Raw genomic sequence first — 20,007 nt, forward strand, 5'->3', positions numbered from 1 at the left:
AGGTATTTAGATTCTACGAACGTATCCGTTCCACCTCAGAGCCACCCTAACGGTTTAGTAGGCCTTCCTTCCTTGTTAGATCATTTTAAAGTTTTGTCATTGCATGTCAGACAATGTTTTGTTGGCGCTAATCATTTAAAAAACTCACTTTACTACTACGACTGCCGACACAATCGTAGATCTTGCAAAGAATACTTTACAAATCAAACCAGAAAGAAACCCACAGAATATCAAAACAAAAGGAAACTGCACAACATCTTCAACGACGTCCACCTCGCCTAAATACCTTGGAGCGCAAACTAATGAAATGCCGAAGAGTTGAGTGGGAGTTCTCCTTCGAGGCAGTGGTCCAATCCTACAGAAGATATCCAGGCAACGAGAACTTTGAAAAAGAAAAAGCTAAAGAGATGAAGAGAGAAAAAGAAAACCAGCGCCAATAATGGTGTTCTCTGGGAATTAACCAAGAAAAAAAACTGCTTCCTCTTGAAGAGGAAAAAATAATTGCAGCAAAGGGCGTTATGGTCAAACCATGTCTCATTTGCCACAACTTCCCATGCAAGAGATAATTTTGTCCAAAAAATTCAAAACTAACTCCATTATTAGAAACTATATTATCCAATTTAGATTATGTAAAAAATAGCATCAAAGAAAAAGAGAATCATAAAATTGAAATAGACAACCTATGCAATCAAGTTAAAAATATTCAAATTGGAACAAATCATGAGCCTGCTACTAGGAGACGTGGATGTTGGGGATGACGTTCAACTTACTCCGGGGTTCATCCGGGGTGAAGTAACGGTCAGGGCGGAAGCTTAGAGAGAGTTAGAGAGAAGGGAGCATAAGCATAAAAATAAAAGAGAGGGAAGAGATGTATAAACAAAGATGAACTTCTTTATTGCATTTAAAGACTTGGGTGGTGGATACAAGGGAAGGGATGAGATCTCAAAGTATGAGTCTCTAAGGAAGTGTGGCTAAGTATGGATGCCTTCTCCTTACAACCCAAGGGGGCCTTATATAGGCTCCAAGTCCCAACTTAACTATAGCTTACAAGACACATACCTAATTGTCATGTAGCTAACATGACACATACCAAACCCATTAATTACAAGCATGCTCTTCTTGGGGGTTCAAATTCATTGTATTCAAAAGGAGGGGTTTTTTATGGATAATCAAATTTAGAGGGACAATTTGTACGTATTGCAAACTTATAGGGTGTTTTTGGCAATTTCCACTAGATTTTATCTTTCTATAATTAGAGATCACTCAGAAGTTTTTACATAAAATAGGTTTTCCGAATTATTACGACAATTTTTTTCTATAAACTTTAAATTCAAATCTAATAATCTTAAATTGTAAAAACTATAACACATTATAAAACTTTATTTAAAACCCTAAAATCTTAAACCCCAATACTATAAAATCTTATACCCAAAAATTCTAAAAAATTAAATCCTAAATCCTAACTCCTAAAATTTAAATCATAAACAATAAATCATAAACCCTCAATTTTTCATTTATGAGTTAGATTCAAGAATTAGATGGTAAAAAAAAAAAAAAAACTAAGTCTTTTCTTTAAAAAAAAATGAGAAAAAAGACAAGAAAAAAAAAAAGTTTTGATCAAGCAACTTTTGATTTGAGAGTGATGTGGTGTCAAGGCTTAATTGAATCTTTATACAATTTATGGCCACACCAGATAGATTCCATTGGTGATATTTTCAAATATTCCTATTGTAATTATTTTAATATTTTTGAAATATTTTTTAAGTATTTTTCTGTCAAAAGTATTTATGTTATAGTTTAAGTATTTCTGGTTTATTTTTCAATATTTAGATTAGGTCAAGATGGGAAAGACAAACCTTAAGAAAAAAAAATACATTAAGTATAATTTTTTTTCCTTCTTAAATTTTTAATTCAACAAATAAACAATTTTATATTTCTAAGCAGTCAAGTAGTGAGTACAAAATCCACCTTCTTCCAAAAGAAAACTTAAATATCTAGTTTCAAATACTACAGTTAACATTCAAAATAAATAATTTTTTAAATGCACTTTTCCATTTTTTATATTTTCTAAAGGATAAGAAAATGGCTCAGACAACCTTATACAAAATGAAATTTACTTATATATATATATGCGCACAAATCATTCTAATTTGCTTATATATTTTTAAGATCAAAAGTCAACTAAAAATTATTATTAAAAAATTAATTATTTTTTTACTTATTGCTCTTTATTCATTTTGGGGGAAAAAATTATACTTTAATAGAATTTGTAAATTGATTTTTAATTCTTTTCATCTTCATTTATTATTTTACTTGTATTTACAAATTGTATTGAAAATATCAATTATTATGGTTTCATTTGTGATTGATATATTTATTTGGGCGATTTTTTTAGATTTTTAAAAAAGTAAAAAACATTTCATCACAATAAAAAAGCAAGAAACATAGAATTTTTTTGCTATATTCCCTACTGAAGGAGATACTTCTACGCAACGGAAGTTCATTAGTTTTGTTATTTATTATTATTATTTTTTTATATTCCTATAATCAACGTCTATGCTTTAAGAAAAATACTGTCTCTATTGCTCACTTTTTCATAGATAAACAAACCGTATAGTTTAAAAGGCACAAGTCTCTACATAAACACTTTATAAAATTGGAATGATGCTCTAAAAAGTAAAATCCAATTCCTCGAAATGAAAACTCTAAAAATTTATTATTATTATTATTATTTTAAATCTCATTTCCCAAAATGTGATATGCTATAGGATAAATTTTAACACTCGTCAATGGTTTTTATGGTTTTTAGTTCAGTAACAGTAGATCCACTAAAAAAAACATTAATATAAAAATTTTAATATCTAAATTCAAAATCTATCTCTAGTGTGAGTGCAAATTTGTAGTCCACACCTCTTGTTGCCAAGTGAGAAATGAGAATGCATGATTGGACATTCAATTTCCACAGTAAAAATCTCATTCTCCAAGTTCAAAATTCGAGATACACAGTAGAGGTAATCAATCTCTGATTGTGGTTGCCATCTTACAACCCAAACCCTGCACCACACGTCATCATCGAATAAGGATACATCACCAGACATCCAATTCATGTTTGTGCGCATATTTGATTGTACATGTTTATCATCACATTGGAGGAATTTTAACACTCAACTATTAAATAAAATCCAGTGGAATGAAACACCAAGAATTCTTCTGTGGGAGTGGTTCAACTCTCAGTATCTCACTTAACACATACAACAATAACCCACCTACCAAAATATAAATATATATATATATATATAAAATAAAAAATAAAAAATAAAAAATAAAAAATAAAAAGAAGAATCAAAGAGAGAAATACCAAGAAAACTCAAACACCTCAACATGCAAGCAAAGCATGCAAGCAATCAAACGTGGACCGCAGCCTCCTTGAGATTTGTGGCCATCCTTCTTCCTACACTTCCCAACTTCTTCGCTTGTCTTCCTCCTCCAAAGATCCTCCGAATCTTCCTCTTTCCCTCAACTCATCATCTCCAGATCTCTGTCTCCATTTCCAATCCATCCTTCAACAATCCACCATGAAAGTACTCTACCCTCCCTCCTCCTACCTCCACAACCACAGCCCCAGCCTCCTCCTCGTCTCCTCCTCCCATCGATCCCACCGGAAATCCATCGCCGTATCATCCCCGCCGTCCATCCGCCGTCCTGATGTCGATAGGTGCTCACTATGGAGCCATGGAGGACCCGCTTTGTCGTCACGGCCGAGACCAAGATTGGATGGCGCGAGTGGAATTGGGGCTGGTGAGCCGCGGGATGAGCTTGGACTCTTTTTGGATCTTCTCCCTTTGAGAATGCGGAGGGAGCTGGTGAGGCATGAGGAGATTGGTGATTTGATTGAGATTGTCATGGATTTGGGGAGGAAGCCCATTGCTCGGTTTCCCTCTGGTGATTGGTTTCTCTCCGACAAACCTATTGGGCTTGAAGACCTCCGGCATGCTATCTCCAAGGTGTGATCTTTTATTAATATGATTAATTGCTTGAAATGTTATCCTGGAGGGATTATTGAACGGTTTGTGTGAGAAAGTTGATTACTTTTTTTGTTATAGGTGGGTGAATTTTCAGATGATAATAGGTCTGGAATCAATAATTCTTTGCACAGGATTAGTGCTATTCGGAACCGAAAAATGCAAATTATAGGACTTACTTGCCGAGTTGGCCGGGCTGTTTCTGGAAGTGCAGAGATGTTGCGTGATTTGGTTGAAGGTGGGGGTTCTATCCTGGTTATAGGACCTCCTGGAGTTGGTAAGACGACCTTGATAAGGTATAATCCTTCTACAATTACAGTGTAGCCTGATATTAGCAAATTCAGGCATCCTTATTATTTCTTTTGTTAATGTGTTTTCATATTCTATTCATTAAATCTGGAATTTGCCTCCTTAATGCATTTTATTAACTTAACTATAGTTTAATTTTCTATTTATATATTTAATTGGAAAATCTTTGTTTTGTTCCTTTGCCTTATGCTGGCATTATATGCATTTGGATGACTGTTTAATATCTGTTGCTTAAAAAGAATAAGGAAATTTATTGATTAGCAGTGTCGAATTGGAGCAATGAAGATCATCTTTGAGAGTTTGTGATGTTATTCTGTCATTTCGTGAAACAATTGGATATAACCAAAAAACTAAATAGCCATTTAGTAACTGATAATTTTGTCTCTATAAATCATCTTCATTATGATGCTGTTTTATTTTATCTTGTCATGTTGTCTTGAAGTCATTCCTTGACGTTGAATGTGGATTAAATTGCCAATAGTTATTTCCTAGACCATATTTTATGAAGGGACAATTTAAAAGTTGTTTCTAGTTATAATGCTACCTTCTTTAAGTCATCTGGTTGTTTGTTTTTCTCTTCTCATCTGTATGCTAAAACCTGCCTATGATTTGGGAGCTTGCAGGTAGCTGTCTGTAGACATGTGGATGCTGCAAGTTGTTTTAAATAAATTATGGGAAAAGAGGGTTAGAAGATCTTGCAAATATAAGAAGAAATTGGAAAAAGGAGATTTTTTTTTTTAAAAAAAGAAAGGAACAGTAATAGAATTTGTACCTTATCTTTTTATCTCATGCTATTCATAGTTGGGGATCCCCCAAATACTCATAATTATTTACTTGGTTTAATGATTCGTTGGATGACGTTGATGATATTTATCATATTGTCTTATGTGCCATAAGACACAAGGTAGTGATTTACATGTCCCTCTGATGATTAAACTGGTTTTTGATGAAAGAAATATGTTTGTTGCAGAGAAATAGCTAGAATGTTGGCAGATGAACTCAAGAAACGTGTGGTAATAGTCGACACATCTAATGAGATCGGAGGAGATGGGGATATACCTCATTCAGGAATTGGACATGCCAGAAGAATGCAAGTTCCAAATGTTAACATGCAGCACGACGTGAGTCTATGATATGATACACATCATTATTATTTTGGAGTTTCCATTCTTTCAATGCTACAAAATTTTTCTATCAGGAGGCTCCCCAATTTGTTCTCAAGCACATAAATTTCTTCATTCACTCTGCTATCTGACTCTATTGCATCCACAGGTTATGATTGAAGCAGTTGAAAATCATATGCCAGAGGTCATTATTATTGACGAAATTGGCACAGAACTTGAGGCAAGGGCAGCCAGTACTATTGCTCAAAGAGGTGTTCAACTTGTAGGAACAGCACACGGCGTGACAATTGAAAGCATTGTTAAAAATCCTTGTCTCCAAGAACTTGTTGGGGGAATAGAGGTACAAATCTCTCTGTAATTTCCATCTTACATTATGTTGAGTTGATGCCAATGGCCAAATCTGGCTATGTGGAACAGGAAATGGCCAAACCTTTTATGAATATAACAAGTCCAAAATAGTAATGGTATTATTATAAAAGAAAATGTGCATTACTTGGCTTTTAAACACAATAACCTAGCCTTCTCTTGCTATGTCTATGTCATGAGTACTAAAATTTACTCAATCTATGCGTTACATTGTCACCCAATCTGTAGGAGTCATGTTTTGCTCTCATTTTAATGCAAAACCATGTAATAATGTAGAGTGTTACTCTGGGTGATGACGAGGCGAGAAAGAGGAAAGTGCAGAAGACAATTCTTGAGAGGAAAGGGCCACCAACGTTTACTTGTGCTGTTGAGATGATATCCAAGACTGAATGTCGGGTTCATCACAAATTAGAAGCAACTGTGGATACCATTTTGGCAGGTATATTGCCCCTGTGCTATGTTTTCAATACGACAATGTAAATTTACTATTAGTATTTTGGTCAAAAAGTTGGATTTACTCTGTCTTCCTTTGGAACAGGAAAGCCACCTTTATTTGAAGTACGTAAGATGGATTTGAAAGCAAATAACTCTAAGAATTCTCCTGAGGCATTTGAGGAGCATAAAAAAGAAATGCTTGTTGCTCGCAAAGATGATCAGGACATGGAGCCTGGGCCTTCCACAAATGATTTTTGTAAAACTCCTGGACACCCCGAGAAAAGCAGTAAGACATGTGGATCAAGAAGCTCACTGACACGTGTGTATACTTACAAGGTAAATATCAGCCATTTACATTCTTAACTATAGCAGTGCTGATCAGTGAATTCTTATTCTGATATGTTATCTTATTTTGTTTGATTTATTTCATGCTGGATGAGCTTTCCTCAAGGCAGAGTTCTTTCTGTGTTAGAATTCTGAATCTTATGATATATTCTTGAGGGTTGCACTTGAACAGTTTTATTCAACTAAACTAAATCCTCATTTTTTATTACAAGGTCAAAACATTCAGTTTTTTTTCCTCCACTTTCTATTGGCTGCATTTTTCAGGTCTTTAAACTTCTTTTTATTTATTTGCCTTCAGTACTTTTGTCTTGGCACTTGCTGGCACCCAGTTTGATCTATTCTTCAGTCTTCGACTGTCCCATTTTGTGTTAAAATTGTTTTACTGCTGTAGAATTATCTAGTTATTTTCACTTTATTTGAACCTTTAATTTGTTTGACATTGATATGGTTCTGCTGTTCATTATGGACAAGAGTGTTGGATACACTAAATATGACCACACAATAGTGTGTATGTAGATTCTCCATCTTTCTTTGTATGTATGACATATACATGAATATCATCAGATGAAATTCTAAATTAATCACAAAAATAATACCTAAATCAAAATGCTTCATGTTGAGAAGCTAATCCATAATGTTCCACTGAAGCAAATCTAAAGAAGTGTCCATACATGTGGACGCTGGTGTCAGCGTCCATATGTGTGGCATGGCTATCAATTATAAAAAATAATTGCCCCCAACTCATAGGCATTAGTATCTGTTTGAAGGAGTCCCGAAGTTTTGTTGATTGACATGAAGCTCTTGCTAGCAACTCTACTCTTTTCAGTTCTTGTCTGCTAGTTTTCTAGTACTTTATCACGTCATTCTTCTAGCTTTTCTATTTGTCATGTGTGATGCAAGAAACCCTCTCATTGGACCACTGAGACCTTTGATTAAATATCCAATTAGTGATCGGTTTTTTCGAATTAATTTAATTATAGAAACCTCAGGATCTGTCCTATTTTGTCATTAATGTTTGTAGCTTAAATTTGTTTAAGAATTGTCTGGAAATAACAAAATGACATCAAACAACACAATTGCAATTGTTACTCATTAGTGATTGCTATTATTATTATTATTATTATTATTATTAATATTATTATTATTATTATTAATATTATTATTATAATTCTGCAGTATATATTTTTCATTTCTACCATGATAGTTGACCAAGGAAATAGTAATATTTATTCCAGTCTGAGCCAACTAAAGATTTAGTTCAGTGCACAATCTTTTTTTGACCCATTGTGACCTTATCTGATATTAGCAACAATGCTTACTCTTTGCCCTTTATTTGTTTGTTTTACTAGATATTGGAAGCTGACCTTCTGCAAGTAGCCAAGGTTATGGGACTTGAAAATGATATAGATGTAACCGACGACATTATAACAGCAAATGCAATTCTTGCATCAAAATCTGAAATGAAGGCAAATCCTTGGATACGAAGTGTTGCTAAATACCATCAGTTGCCAGTATTCGTTATTAAGGTAATTACACCTGTTTGTCGATGTTTATTCTGGATATGATTTCTGAAAAGTGCCTAATTTCAGGAGAACACTATGGCACAAATGGTTAAGGCTGTTAGAACGATTCTTGGGATGGATATGTTAGGATCCACACCACAGAATCCAGTTAAGCATCTCGCAAAAGATATTGAAATTGAAGATGATGCACCCGAGAGAAAACCATCCCTGGAGGAAATTGATGCTTTAGAGGTAATCCTTCTATATCTGATCCTTTTGAAAAACTATTATGAAGTGCCTATATTATGCTTGTCAAGCTTAAAATTAGAGTATTCTGATAAGCAAGGCTCTGAATTAATATGAAACGCATATATGGTTAGACTGATTTCATGGAACTAATATCTACTCGCATATTTGATTTAACTACATAAATTCTTATGCCATAAACTAATTGAAGAATGCTCGCACATAGTTTCTTTTGTTAGTTATCTGTTATACTGTTGTTAATTTTTCAACTGGTGGCAAAAACTTTTGGATTCTGTCCTGAGTTCTTTGACTTCAACTTATAATTAAGAGGAAATTCTTTACTACTTTTGATTTCCGGTTGCTTGTGTTTTAATCTTTTTATAACTTCTCCAGGAGGTTCGATTGGCAATTGAATACATAGTAATTCCCGGTGGAGAACCAGTTGAACTCCTTCCAAGATGTTCGGAAATAATTGCCCGCCAGTTAGAGCTCGTGGAGAGCTATCAGCTCGCTGCAGAGAAGTCGGGCACTGAGTTGAACTCCAGGTTACAAATTCTTCCTCAGAAGTTGAACAAGAAAGCTTCATTGGGTAAATGTACATTTCCTCTCTCGAGTAAATTATCAGATATTGATTCTCTAACCAGCGGGAACGCCGGTGCTAGTGTTGCCCGGTTGCCTCTTTTACCAGAATAGGTGATTCAGATGATAATTGTAATATATATATATATATATATATATGTATGTATATCAATCTTCAGTTTTTTACTTGTATATATCATGTATAATGTATTAATTACGACTTTGATTGTGTAATATCAATCAAATGTGCAATGTGATTCATTCCATTTATTCAGTCTGTTCATCAAAATGTTTTTTTTAACTCCATACCATTCGAATGATTTTTTTTCTTTAAATTTATTTTTCTTGTTTTAATATATTGTAGTTTATTTGATAATTTAATTTTATCTATATTTTTACTTGTTAATTTTAACTTCGAAATTAGAGTAAAATTAAGCTAATTTCTTAGTTTAATATTTCTTCTAGTGTTAATAATTTTTTAATTATTGATATAGGGGATTTTTTTTAAAACCTATTTTGTTATCAGTAAGTAGTTGTAATATAAAATGTTGTTTGGTTTACTATGAAACCACTTATATATGTAAAAAGTTTTACAACTTGGATTGCTTTTGTAGCATTTCAACTTGTGAATGAATTAGCTATAAGTGGAAATGCTATAAAAGTAAACCCTTATAATCACCACTCCCATACCTAATTCTCTGGTCTTTTCACTCCTTTCATTTGACCCGTGAGACCTCATGATCCTCCATCTCTAGCCACTTCCAGAGCCTTGGTTGACCCACACCCACCTTCATTCCTCTTGTCCTTTTGGAGCATGTGAGGGGACCTGCATTGGCCTATGCCTTCCAGATTAACTTGCACTGCTCTTCGCCTCCCGAACCAACCAGCGCTACCCTTCACCTCCCGGAGCAAAGTACTTGGTGATGAGACTTGTGCCACCCTCCGTTTCAATGTTTGTGGTTGTTGTCATTGATCTTGGTGCTTTAGATTCTCTTCTACCATGTGATACTTCTCGTCATGGTTTTTTCTTCAATTTTTTATGATCCATTCTTCTCATCTTCATTTCTTAGTTGATCTTGAATTGGGATGTTGGGTTTGAATGAGATGTTTGGATTTGGAAACCTTTCATAAAAATAGAGTTTTCTATTTGATTTTAGAGCTTGAAGACAACAAATTAATGGAACAATAATATAGTTTGAAACTTGTAGGAATAAAGAATGCAATGTAGTGGTAAAACAATAATATAATTTTACATAGTTTTGCAAAATAAAGAATACAATAATATAGTTTTGTATGTGATTTTGTGTTTGACTCATTAATATTAGAATTACAGTTTTGAAATTTACAAGAATTTTATGTATTGGAAAATGCTTAGTAATTTTATTTTTCATGAATCATCTTTAGAGACTTGGTTAATGGCTTTATTTTTGTTTCTAAATTCAATACCCTATTATTGGTGGAGCTATTTGCCAAGGTTGCTACCTTAAATCAATATGAAATTATTAACTTGAACAACTTGTGGACTTTATTCATAATGAATTCATTGATGCTATCAGTCTATTAATTGAGATAGTCATTTGCTTTATCAACATTTCATTCCTATAGCCAAATTATTTTCCCCACATAAAAAAAAACGCAATCTTATGTCTAGCAATCGATCTTGTAGTTGATTGTTTAATTGGCAAAGATGATTAGGTCATTTCCCTGTGTAATATAAAGAAAAACTTGGTAGAGTCTTGTTGATTTGTTAGGGTCAATGTTTATAGATTGTTTTTTTAGATTGTAGAATAACTAGAGTTGTATTTAGTAAGCCAACTACAACCATTACATCACATATTTGTGCTGAAATAATTTGAAATCAGACCAAACAAAGTAGTAGAGAACAATAAAAAAAAATAGTAGTAGTAATATTGATAGGCACATGTTCAACTAATTTGAAGAAAATAAATATCGATAGGCACATGTTTAACTAATTTCAAGCTTACAAAAACTGTGAACTTACGGAAAGGCGTCGTTGATTTAAGCCACCATTTGCTTCAATAATCAGAAAACCATTTGATTTTCGTAATTCTGAATGAACAAGAAAAGGAAGCGTATCTAGTTTTAAAAAATATCATGAAATAAATAGTTGAACAACATTAAAAATAAAATAAGAACTTGAAGATTATGAGGGGGTGAAACATCAAGAGACTAGCAATCCCTGCCCTTGCAGCTATTTATTCGTCAAAGTTATTTGCAACTCAAAATATTATGCACATGATTAGAGGATAAATAGTTTCCCCTCTATCATCATCCTACTAAATCTAACGCCAAAGACAATAAACTAAAAAGCTCAAAGATCTTTCAAGTCATGGGAGATTACATCAAAAGAACATATGTAACACAATAATTTCTTTTGTTTGAATCTATTAATTTAACATATAATTGCAAGGGTTAAAACTCAATCACTAAAGCATGTTCTCGTAGTATTTAATCAAGTTTTTAAAAACTAAATCAGAAAACTAAATTCAACCTACTGCAAAGTAGCTCTTACTAATACAACGGTGTTGTCTTTGACTTTAATTTGAATGCTAGTTGTCATCAGCTTCAAATATATCATGATCAAAGATAGTATGATTATATTTTTTTTCTAATTGACAAAAGGGAAAGCATCATTGATACATTCATAGGCTATCAATAAGCTATACTAATGCAATCCCGAGGTTATCCAGCGAAGAGTTCTGATTGGAAGTATGTAAAGGAAAGGAAATCAAGAGGAAAAAGGGGTCAGAGAGATAGTGAAAAGGGGAGACAGGAATGTGAGAAAAGAAGTGAAGGAAATACTTACTGCCTTTTTCATTCATTGGGTGGCATTTTAAAGCCTGGCAACATAACTCATTTCACCCATTGGTTATATGTCATCCACTACCTTGATCCTTGTTACATTACTCCCTAATTTACTACCCCACATGATAAAGTCCTTAAATCTGGTGACATCTGTCAACTGCCTGTTTGTGCGATTTGATCTCCTTGGATGACGCTCGACTTGGTCTTCTTCCTCTCGGGTCCCTTTGACTTGGTCAACCTGGTCGACCGTGACAATAGCCTCCCCTTCTTCATTGACCTTGTCCTCAAGGTGAAATGCAAAAAAAATTTAGCGCAATTCTTCTTCCTTTTCCCATGTGGCATCAGTCGTTGCTTCATATTCCCATTGGACCAAATATTGAGTGATTAGTTTACCTTGTACGAGTATCTTCTGTGTTCGAAGGATGGCCATGGGTTTAAAGATTGGTCTTTGGTCTTTGAAAGTTATTGCCAGGGGAAGATGCTAGATGGATGGTTTGCCTGCGCATTTCTTAAGTTTGGAAACATGGAATACGTCATGGAGTTGGGCAGTGGGAGGTAACACCAATTGATATGCAACTACTCCAATGCACTCGGTGATTTTGAATGACCCAAAAAAAAAAATGTTTGGATAGTTTGTGACTATGCTGGCTATGTTGTGAAATTTGCCGAAAAGGTTGGAGTTTCAAAAAGACCCAATCATCGGGCTGAAATTCCATGTCCTTGCGCTTGGCATTGGCTTGATTTTCCATGCGCAGCTGCACATTTTTCAAGTTCTCTTTAAGGTTACGAAATATCTGGGTACGATTGGAGAGTACTTCATCTACAACAGCCACACATGAGGTACCTTCCATATAATCCAGTAGTGAGGGAGGTGGTCGTCCGAAGATGCCTTCATAAGGTGTCATGTGGATGAACAGATGTCAAGCCGTGTTATAATGCCATTCAGCATGTGGAAGGTAGTGAAGCCACTATCGAGGCTGCTCACTGATGAAGCTACGTAGGTAGTCCTCCAAATAGCGGTTCAAGGCCTCAGTTTGACGTCAGACTATGGATGATAAGGGCTACTCATTGCCAGGGTGGTCCCCTACAACCAGAATAATTCACGCCAAAAAAGGTTCATAAACAAGGGATCACGGTCAGAGATTACAGACGTTAGCACACTGTGGAGGCGGACGATCTCTTTTATGAAGATTTCAGCAACTTGCAGGGCTGTAAAATGAGGCACTAGAGTGATAAAATGGGTTGGTTTTGTCAGGCGATCTATAAGCACCAAGATCACAGTTTTCCCAATAGATGGAGACAAATGCATGATGAAGTCGAGTGAGGCGGAACCCCCACACTTTCCCAGGAATTAGTAGTGTCTATAGAAGTCCTTGAGGAATCAAATTGAAGGGTTTGATGGTTTGACAAGTAGAACATTGGTGTACAAATTAGTGAATGTTTTTCTGAAGTGCTGGCCACAAAAAAAAGTACTATCAATGCGATGGTAGGTGCAAGTGATGCCTGCGTGTCTGCCCATGGGGGTTTTGTGGAATTTTGCTATAAATAACTACTACAATACTGAATCAGATGGAATGAAAAATCGGCCTTTGAAGAACAAGACCCCATCACGACTTGTATAGTCTGGCCAATTTAAAGGGTCAGTTTTAACAGAAGCTAAGAGTGCTGCGGCTTGTTTGTTGGTCTAGTTGTAGTGTTTGAGGTTGGGTTTATCACTATAGTAATCCCATGAATAGGATTGAAGACATGAAAAAGTAAGAACTCAGAGGGACCTCAACCCTCTGAGTTCTTACTTTTAAGACGAGACTTTGATTTATTTCATAACATACCAAATTTGGAAAATGATTCAATCAACATAATCAAATTATAAAATATAGAAATGACAAAATGGATCTTTTATTTCTTATAATTTTTTTGAAGAATTTAATCTATTGATTGATTCCCTGAATTGCCGATTACGGCTTAGATGTAGCGAAGAAATAATACACAGGAAGGGTATCTTCATGTAATCATGATGAGCATCTGCTTGTTTGTTTTGGGCCCCTGGTTTATAGATTATATCAAATTCGTAGCCCAGATGTAATACCCTGAATCTTTGGATACCTGTAAGAAATCATATTCAGGGTATTATCACAGTTACAGTGAAACTATCATATAGAGCAGTTGTATTGAGAAACCCAAGTGGAAAGCTCAAGGACCTAAATGTGAGAGTTTATAGAAGATTTTGGGTTCACTAGTAATAAGAGGATTTGATTTGAAGTGCTTCAGGAGACCAAGGACTGAAAGGTAAGTTTGCAGGGACCTTTTAGAAATAACCATTTCATGATTCAGGGATCATTGGTGACTTTTCAGGAATCTTTTTGTAAGAAATTTTATTTTTAGGAACTGAAAATGAATTTCTGCAGAAATTAAGTTAAATAGAAAAAAGGGTTTGGATTAGCTAAAGTTTTTTCTCTCCATCAATGGGCTTCTAAACCAGTGAAAAAAAAAGAAAGAAAAGAAAAGAAAAAGGAAAAATGTAGGTTTTAAGAAGGATTTGGAGATCACCGAAGGAAGTTCGCCGGAGATTTGCATTTGCTTGGTAAGGTCTTCTTGGTGTAATTTTTTTTCATGTTTATTTATGTTTGGAATGTATGTGTGGTTGGTTTGATGAAGACGAAGACGAAATTTGAAGAAGTATTGATGGAGATTATGAGGGTATTGTTGTTAGATGATTTTTGTTTTGAAAAACCCTTGTATTTGAGATGAATCTTGTTTGGAATGGCGAAGGAATTCTTGGATTTACTATAGATTACTATAGCAACCGGAATTAGGGTTTGTTTTGTTTAATTAATTTGATAATGATGATTAAGATGCTAATGATGATGGCTGGAATAGAGTTGGTTGAGTTTAGCCAAATTAAGATGAGATGTTTTGGTTGGATCAAATAAAGTGAGAGTAAGTTGGTTGAGTTTAATCACCTTGGTTTAGTTGGGCTTGATCAAATCAAGTGAAGTGGGTTTGATTTGGTTTAGTCGAGTTTTTTTGAGTGGGTTTAAACCTAGATGGTTGAATTTGGAGTAGGGTTTGGATGAGAGTTGATGTGGCTGGGTTTAATTGAATTGATTTGGTCTAGGTTTAATCAAATCAAGATGAGTTGTGGTCTGGTTTAAATTGTTTTGACTAAGTTAAGTTGGTTGAGATTGATTTGGGCTTGTTTCAGGTTTTGAGGTAATGACTTTGGGGTGAACCAATTCAAGGAGAATTGAGTTCAATTGAACCAAGTTGGTTCAAGAGATTTTGTATAAGAATTGGAATTAGTTCAAAGTTGGTTGGTTAAATTGAGCTTGGTTCAGTGAAATTGAGGTTGGTTCAAGTTGGTTCATGAGGGTTTAACCTAATTTGAGTTGGTTTAAGTGCAAGCTGGAGGCTAGTTTGTTTATGCAAGGTCTGGTTTGAACCTGTTGGAGTTATTTGTTTATTGTATTTTCTTTTGGGTTCAGTTCTGTTTTTAGTTTGTGGTATTTATTTATTTTATTCTGTTATCTAGTTAGGTGGGCTTCAAGCTTGGAGGAAGTTCTAGGTCTAGCGGGAAACCCAAGTGAAATCAGGTGAGTTGGTAATGGCTACTATTTTAAAATAATTGGTTAATTGCTACTATTTTGAAACAAGTGCTTAATGGCTACTAATTGAAAATAATTGTTTAATTATTTTATTATATTATGTTTAATAATTGATATTGTTAAAGGATACTTATATTTATTTACAGTTTTCTATATCATAGCAATTGTATTAATACATCTCGTTTTGTATAATTATAAATAGTTTCAAACTGTGGAAAATACATGTATATATAAGCAGTTTCAAACTGTGAAAAATACCTAGTCGCGACGGCGGCTAAGTCGGAGAGTGTTTTTAGGCCAATGATTTAAGAACGGTTTTACTGTTCAATCGTATAAAAGATGTTATTTTGGATTGTGATGAGGGGGCAAAGCCCAATTAGTGCTCAAATGAGGGCAGTCTCTCACAAAAGTTGTGTTTCCTTGTAAAATTAATTTGATGATGATTTGTGATGAGTTTATGTTTTAAAAGCTCTTAAAACTTGTATTTTGCCAAAGTTATGGTATTTATGAAAGTTGGGATGTTATTTGAGAAATTGATTTTTATATACTTTATATACGCTATATTTTATTATTTGAAATTATTGAGCTACTATCAACCAACTAAAATGTGTTTCAGTTGCAGGAGAAGGACTCTACTAGATTGCCTGTGCGAGTATAAGGCTAGTCACGGTTACATCTAGGATTGTATTGGGTCTCCTTTCTTTCTATTTATTGGTGTTATGAACTTGTAGTGGTTGTACCCGCAAATTGAAGTAATAATGTTTGTTATGTTAGTGTATTTGAATCTGTAGTTTGTGTAAAAGTTGGCAGCCGTGTTTTATAAGTCTGGTTTTGGTTTTACAAGGGGTGTCAGTTTTCCAGTTAAAATGAGTTTTTAACTAATGGGTGCCACATTTACCTCGGTAAAAAGGGTGGGTGTGACACAAGAAGCTTGTTGAGCCAGCAATGTTGTTCGAGGGTCTGTATTGTTTGATGTAGAAGAGATCTTAAGCTTTAATGATCAGTATAGATAAGGAACCATTGACCTAGAAGATACTATCGCCAGCACTTGATGCTCTCGGTGATGGCATACATCTCACGAGCGTAGGCCAAAGAAGATTGCAGGCTAAGAGATAACTACTTACTGAAGTATGCGATAGGGTGATTCTTCTAAAGTAATACAGTGCCAATCCTTGTCGAAGATGCATCTGTTTGTATTTCAAACTAACAGTTAAAATCTGACATATGGAGAATCGATATCCGAGTGAGTGCTAATATCAATGACTTATATGCATGTGCCGCTTTGGGTGTCAAAGAAAAAGCATTTTTGTGGAGAAGCTCGGTCAAAGGAGTTGAGATAGTTACATAATCACAGATAAATCGGTGATGGTATCTTGAGATTCCCAGGAACCCACGTTGACTCCGCAGTGTGCTAGGAAAAAGCCCCTACTAAATGGCTTGAATCTTTTCTGAGTCAACTTGCACCTCTCTGCCGCTGATTTGATGACCCAAATACCTATGCTTGAATAATTAAATTCACATTTACTCCATTTTGCAAATAGCTTATGCATTCATAATAGTGAGAAAATTTGATGTAAATGATCAAGATGTGTCGCCAATCATTGCTATAGATCAACACGTCATCAAAGAACACTAAGGCATATCTCCATAAAGCCAGCCATAAAATAGACTGCATCAGCACCTAAAAAGAAGATGGCGTGTTCAAAAGCCCAAAGGTCATTATGAGGAACTTGTAATGTCCCTCATGCATTTGAAATGCGGTCTTTTCAATATTGGGAGGGTGTATTCGTACCTGATGATAGCCGGAGTGGAGATCTAGCTTGGAGAAGATTTGAGCTCCAGCAAGTTCGTCCAGCAACTCCTCCACAGTGGGTATAGGGAAATAGTCCTTTATTGTGATAGCGTTCAGGGCCCAATAGTCGAACCTCCACGTGCCATCCTTTTTTTTTACTAGGATCACATCTGATGAAAAGGGACTAGTGATGGATTGTATCACTCTTTCTTTGAGCATGTCTCCTAAATGGCATTCGATCTCAGTCTTCTAGAATTCGTGGTATCTATAAGGTCGCACATTGACTGGTGCAACCTCCGATAACATTGGAATCTTGTGATGAAATGCCCGCTCGGGAGGGAGTCCTGTAGGAGCGAAAATATATCATCATATCTCATCAATAGCTATTTGAGTTGGTCAGCAAATTTGGGTGGTGCAGTGGTCTCAATTCTTGCCGAAATATTGGTTGCATGGCCTTTCTCTAGTTTAGTCAACGAAACAGAGTGATAGATAAATTGGTGGGTTATATTACTGTGAACATTCCGTTTGAGTGATGCATGAGTTGTGTCGTGGATGCTTGGTTGTTATAGACCATGGAGACGGACCGTGGCGCCTCCACTCTTGAACTCTATCCAAAGATGTTGATAATAAAACAACTATAGGACCCAACACGGCTAACTAGTGGACTCCAAGAACTATGTCTGCGCCAAAGACTGGCAATAGGAGAAGATCTACTAGAAACACCATCTCACCCAGCTGAAGTGGTACCCGTTGGCATTCGCAACTGTAAGTGAGCACTTCGCTATTTCCCACCATCACTCAAAGTTACAAGGATGGTTGCACTAGTAAGTTCAAATGGTGACCCCAATGGGTCTAGATGAAGTTGATTCACCGTTGATGAGAGCAACAGCCTCCTTGCCATGGATCTTCCCAGCAATTTTTAATGTGGAGGGAATTGTAAGGGCGTTTAAGGCATGGAATGAGATGCATGGATTATCACCGTCACCCACAGCATCATCTGTAGGTTCTGGTTTAGCGACCATAGCTGAAGGATCTTGTTCATTAATTTCGCTAGTGGGTCTGCCCCACTCATCGGACATTAGATAAAGAAATTGTGGAGGATTACAGCGATGGCCCTGAGTGAACTTTGGATCACAGTTGAAACAAAGTCCTTGCTCTCTTCTAGCTGCCATCTCGGCGGATGTAAGTCATTTGATCAGAATGGCACCATGCGGGGAAGCTTGGTTTGATGGGGTTGCAGTGTTCTTGGATGGCACTTGTTGTAGTATTCGGGCTGGAATGAATCATTGTTGCAAAAACACTCTCATAGGCTTATATTTGTCATCAATAAGCTTGGCCATGCCCATGGCTTCATGGAGTGAAGGAGGCTTGAGTACATACAGCTTCATCTGTATGTATTCTTGGAGGCTCAATAAGAAATAATTGAGCATACTAGTGGAGTTAAGGCCATGTACTTGATAAGAGAGGCATTCGAACTATAAGAGGTAGATGGCTACCATCATTTGTTGCTTCAATTTGAAGAGTTGGGATTCATGGTTGACAAAAGTTGAAGGACCGAAATAAAGCTTGGCTTGTCGGGCGAAAGCTTCCCATGACGACAGTTGTTGAGTAGAGTATAATTAGTAATACCACTGCAGTGCCTCCCCATCCATGTAGAACGCTGCAATGTCTATCTTTTGCTTTGGCAATAGTTGGTGGAAAGTGAAGAAGAATTCTATTTGAAAAAATTCAGGGCAGTACTCCCTAGCCAATGAACAATGTGACTATGAGCTTTTGAAACCACGTTAAGGATGGAGAAGTTGATTGTGTGATAGGGGTCATGCTAGTGTATGACTACTATTGTGTAGTCACCATGAATGGAAAGGATGGTAAGAGAGGTGGTGCGGAGCTTGGTAAGAGAGGTGGGGCGGAGTTTGGACGCTCTAACATGGTGAGTTTCACCATGAGGTTCGTCATCACCGATTGTTGAGCTGAGAGGGACTTCTGCATCATCTCAAAGAGCTTGGCATGTTGGTTCACGAAGGAAAAAAGAGATTCCATCTTGTTTATCATGGAGTCTTGGTGATCGTTGGTCAATGCCAGTTGTTTCTCTATTGCTCAGGATCACGTTCGGATTCCGTCCGTTATAAACTGGAAAGTAGTAATCTCAATGAAAGCACCATTTGATGCAATCCCGAGGTTATCTGGTGAAGAGTTCTAATTGGAAGTATGTAAAGGAGAGGAAATCAAGAGGAAAAAAGGGTTAGAGAGATAGTGAAAAGGGGAGACAGGAATGAGAGAAAATAAGTGAAGGAAATACTGCCTGCCTCTTTCATTCATTAGGTGGCACTTTAAAGCCTGGCAACATAACTCATTTCACCCATTGGTTACATGTCATCCACTATGCTGATCCCTATTATATTGCTTCCTGATTTACCATGCTACTCATGCACTAATCACATGATAAAGTCCTTAAATTTGGTGACATCTGTCAACTGCCTGTTTGTATGATTGGATCTCCTTGGATGATGCTCGACTTGGTCTTCTTCCTCTCGGGTCCCTTTGACTTGGTCAACTTGGTCAACCTTGACATATACACAATAGATTTGAACAATATTTAGTTACTTTATGCCATAAGGATTTGTTCTTTTGGTTTGGAATGGTGCATGTTGGATTTGTTCTTTTAGCATTATAAAACTTGATTTTAGATTCCATGATTTTGTATCCATGATTTTTTATCATTACATAGTCTTTATGGATTATTATAGACTAAGTATAGACTAAAATTCCCATGGATATCAAACATAAAAATAGTATAAGTGGTTTTTGCATCTTTATTAAAATTAAAAAAATGAGTGAAGAATTTTTGGGTAATGTCCA

At 35.6% G+C, this 20,007-nt stretch overlaps 1 protein-coding gene across 1 annotated transcript; it reads left to right on the forward strand.

Annotated features, from left to right (window-relative positions):
* The first annotated feature begins 3,381 nt into the window (after nucleotides 1-3,381).
* LOC120277464 (protein SEEDLING PLASTID DEVELOPMENT 1) lies at nucleotides 3,382-9,202 on the forward strand. The gene is made up of 9 exons (XM_039284321.1): nucleotides 3,382-4,004; nucleotides 4,104-4,318; nucleotides 5,302-5,452; nucleotides 5,604-5,795; nucleotides 6,098-6,260; nucleotides 6,360-6,592; nucleotides 7,951-8,127; nucleotides 8,191-8,355; nucleotides 8,743-9,202. The coding sequence occupies exons 1-9, from the start codon at nucleotides 3,576-3,578 to the stop codon at nucleotides 9,040-9,042; spliced, it is 2,025 nt and encodes a 674-aa protein (XP_039140255.1). The 5' UTR covers nucleotides 3,382-3,575; the 3' UTR covers nucleotides 9,043-9,202.
* Nucleotides 9,203-20,007: the final 10,805 nt, after the last annotated feature.

The sequence above is a fragment of the Dioscorea cayenensis genome, chromosome 15 (genome assembly GCF_009730915.1).
Source record: "Dioscorea cayenensis subsp. rotundata cultivar TDr96_F1 chromosome 15, TDr96_F1_v2_PseudoChromosome.rev07_lg8_w22 25.fasta, whole genome shotgun sequence".
NCBI lineage: Eukaryota > Viridiplantae > Streptophyta > Magnoliopsida > Dioscoreales > Dioscoreaceae > Dioscorea > Dioscorea cayenensis.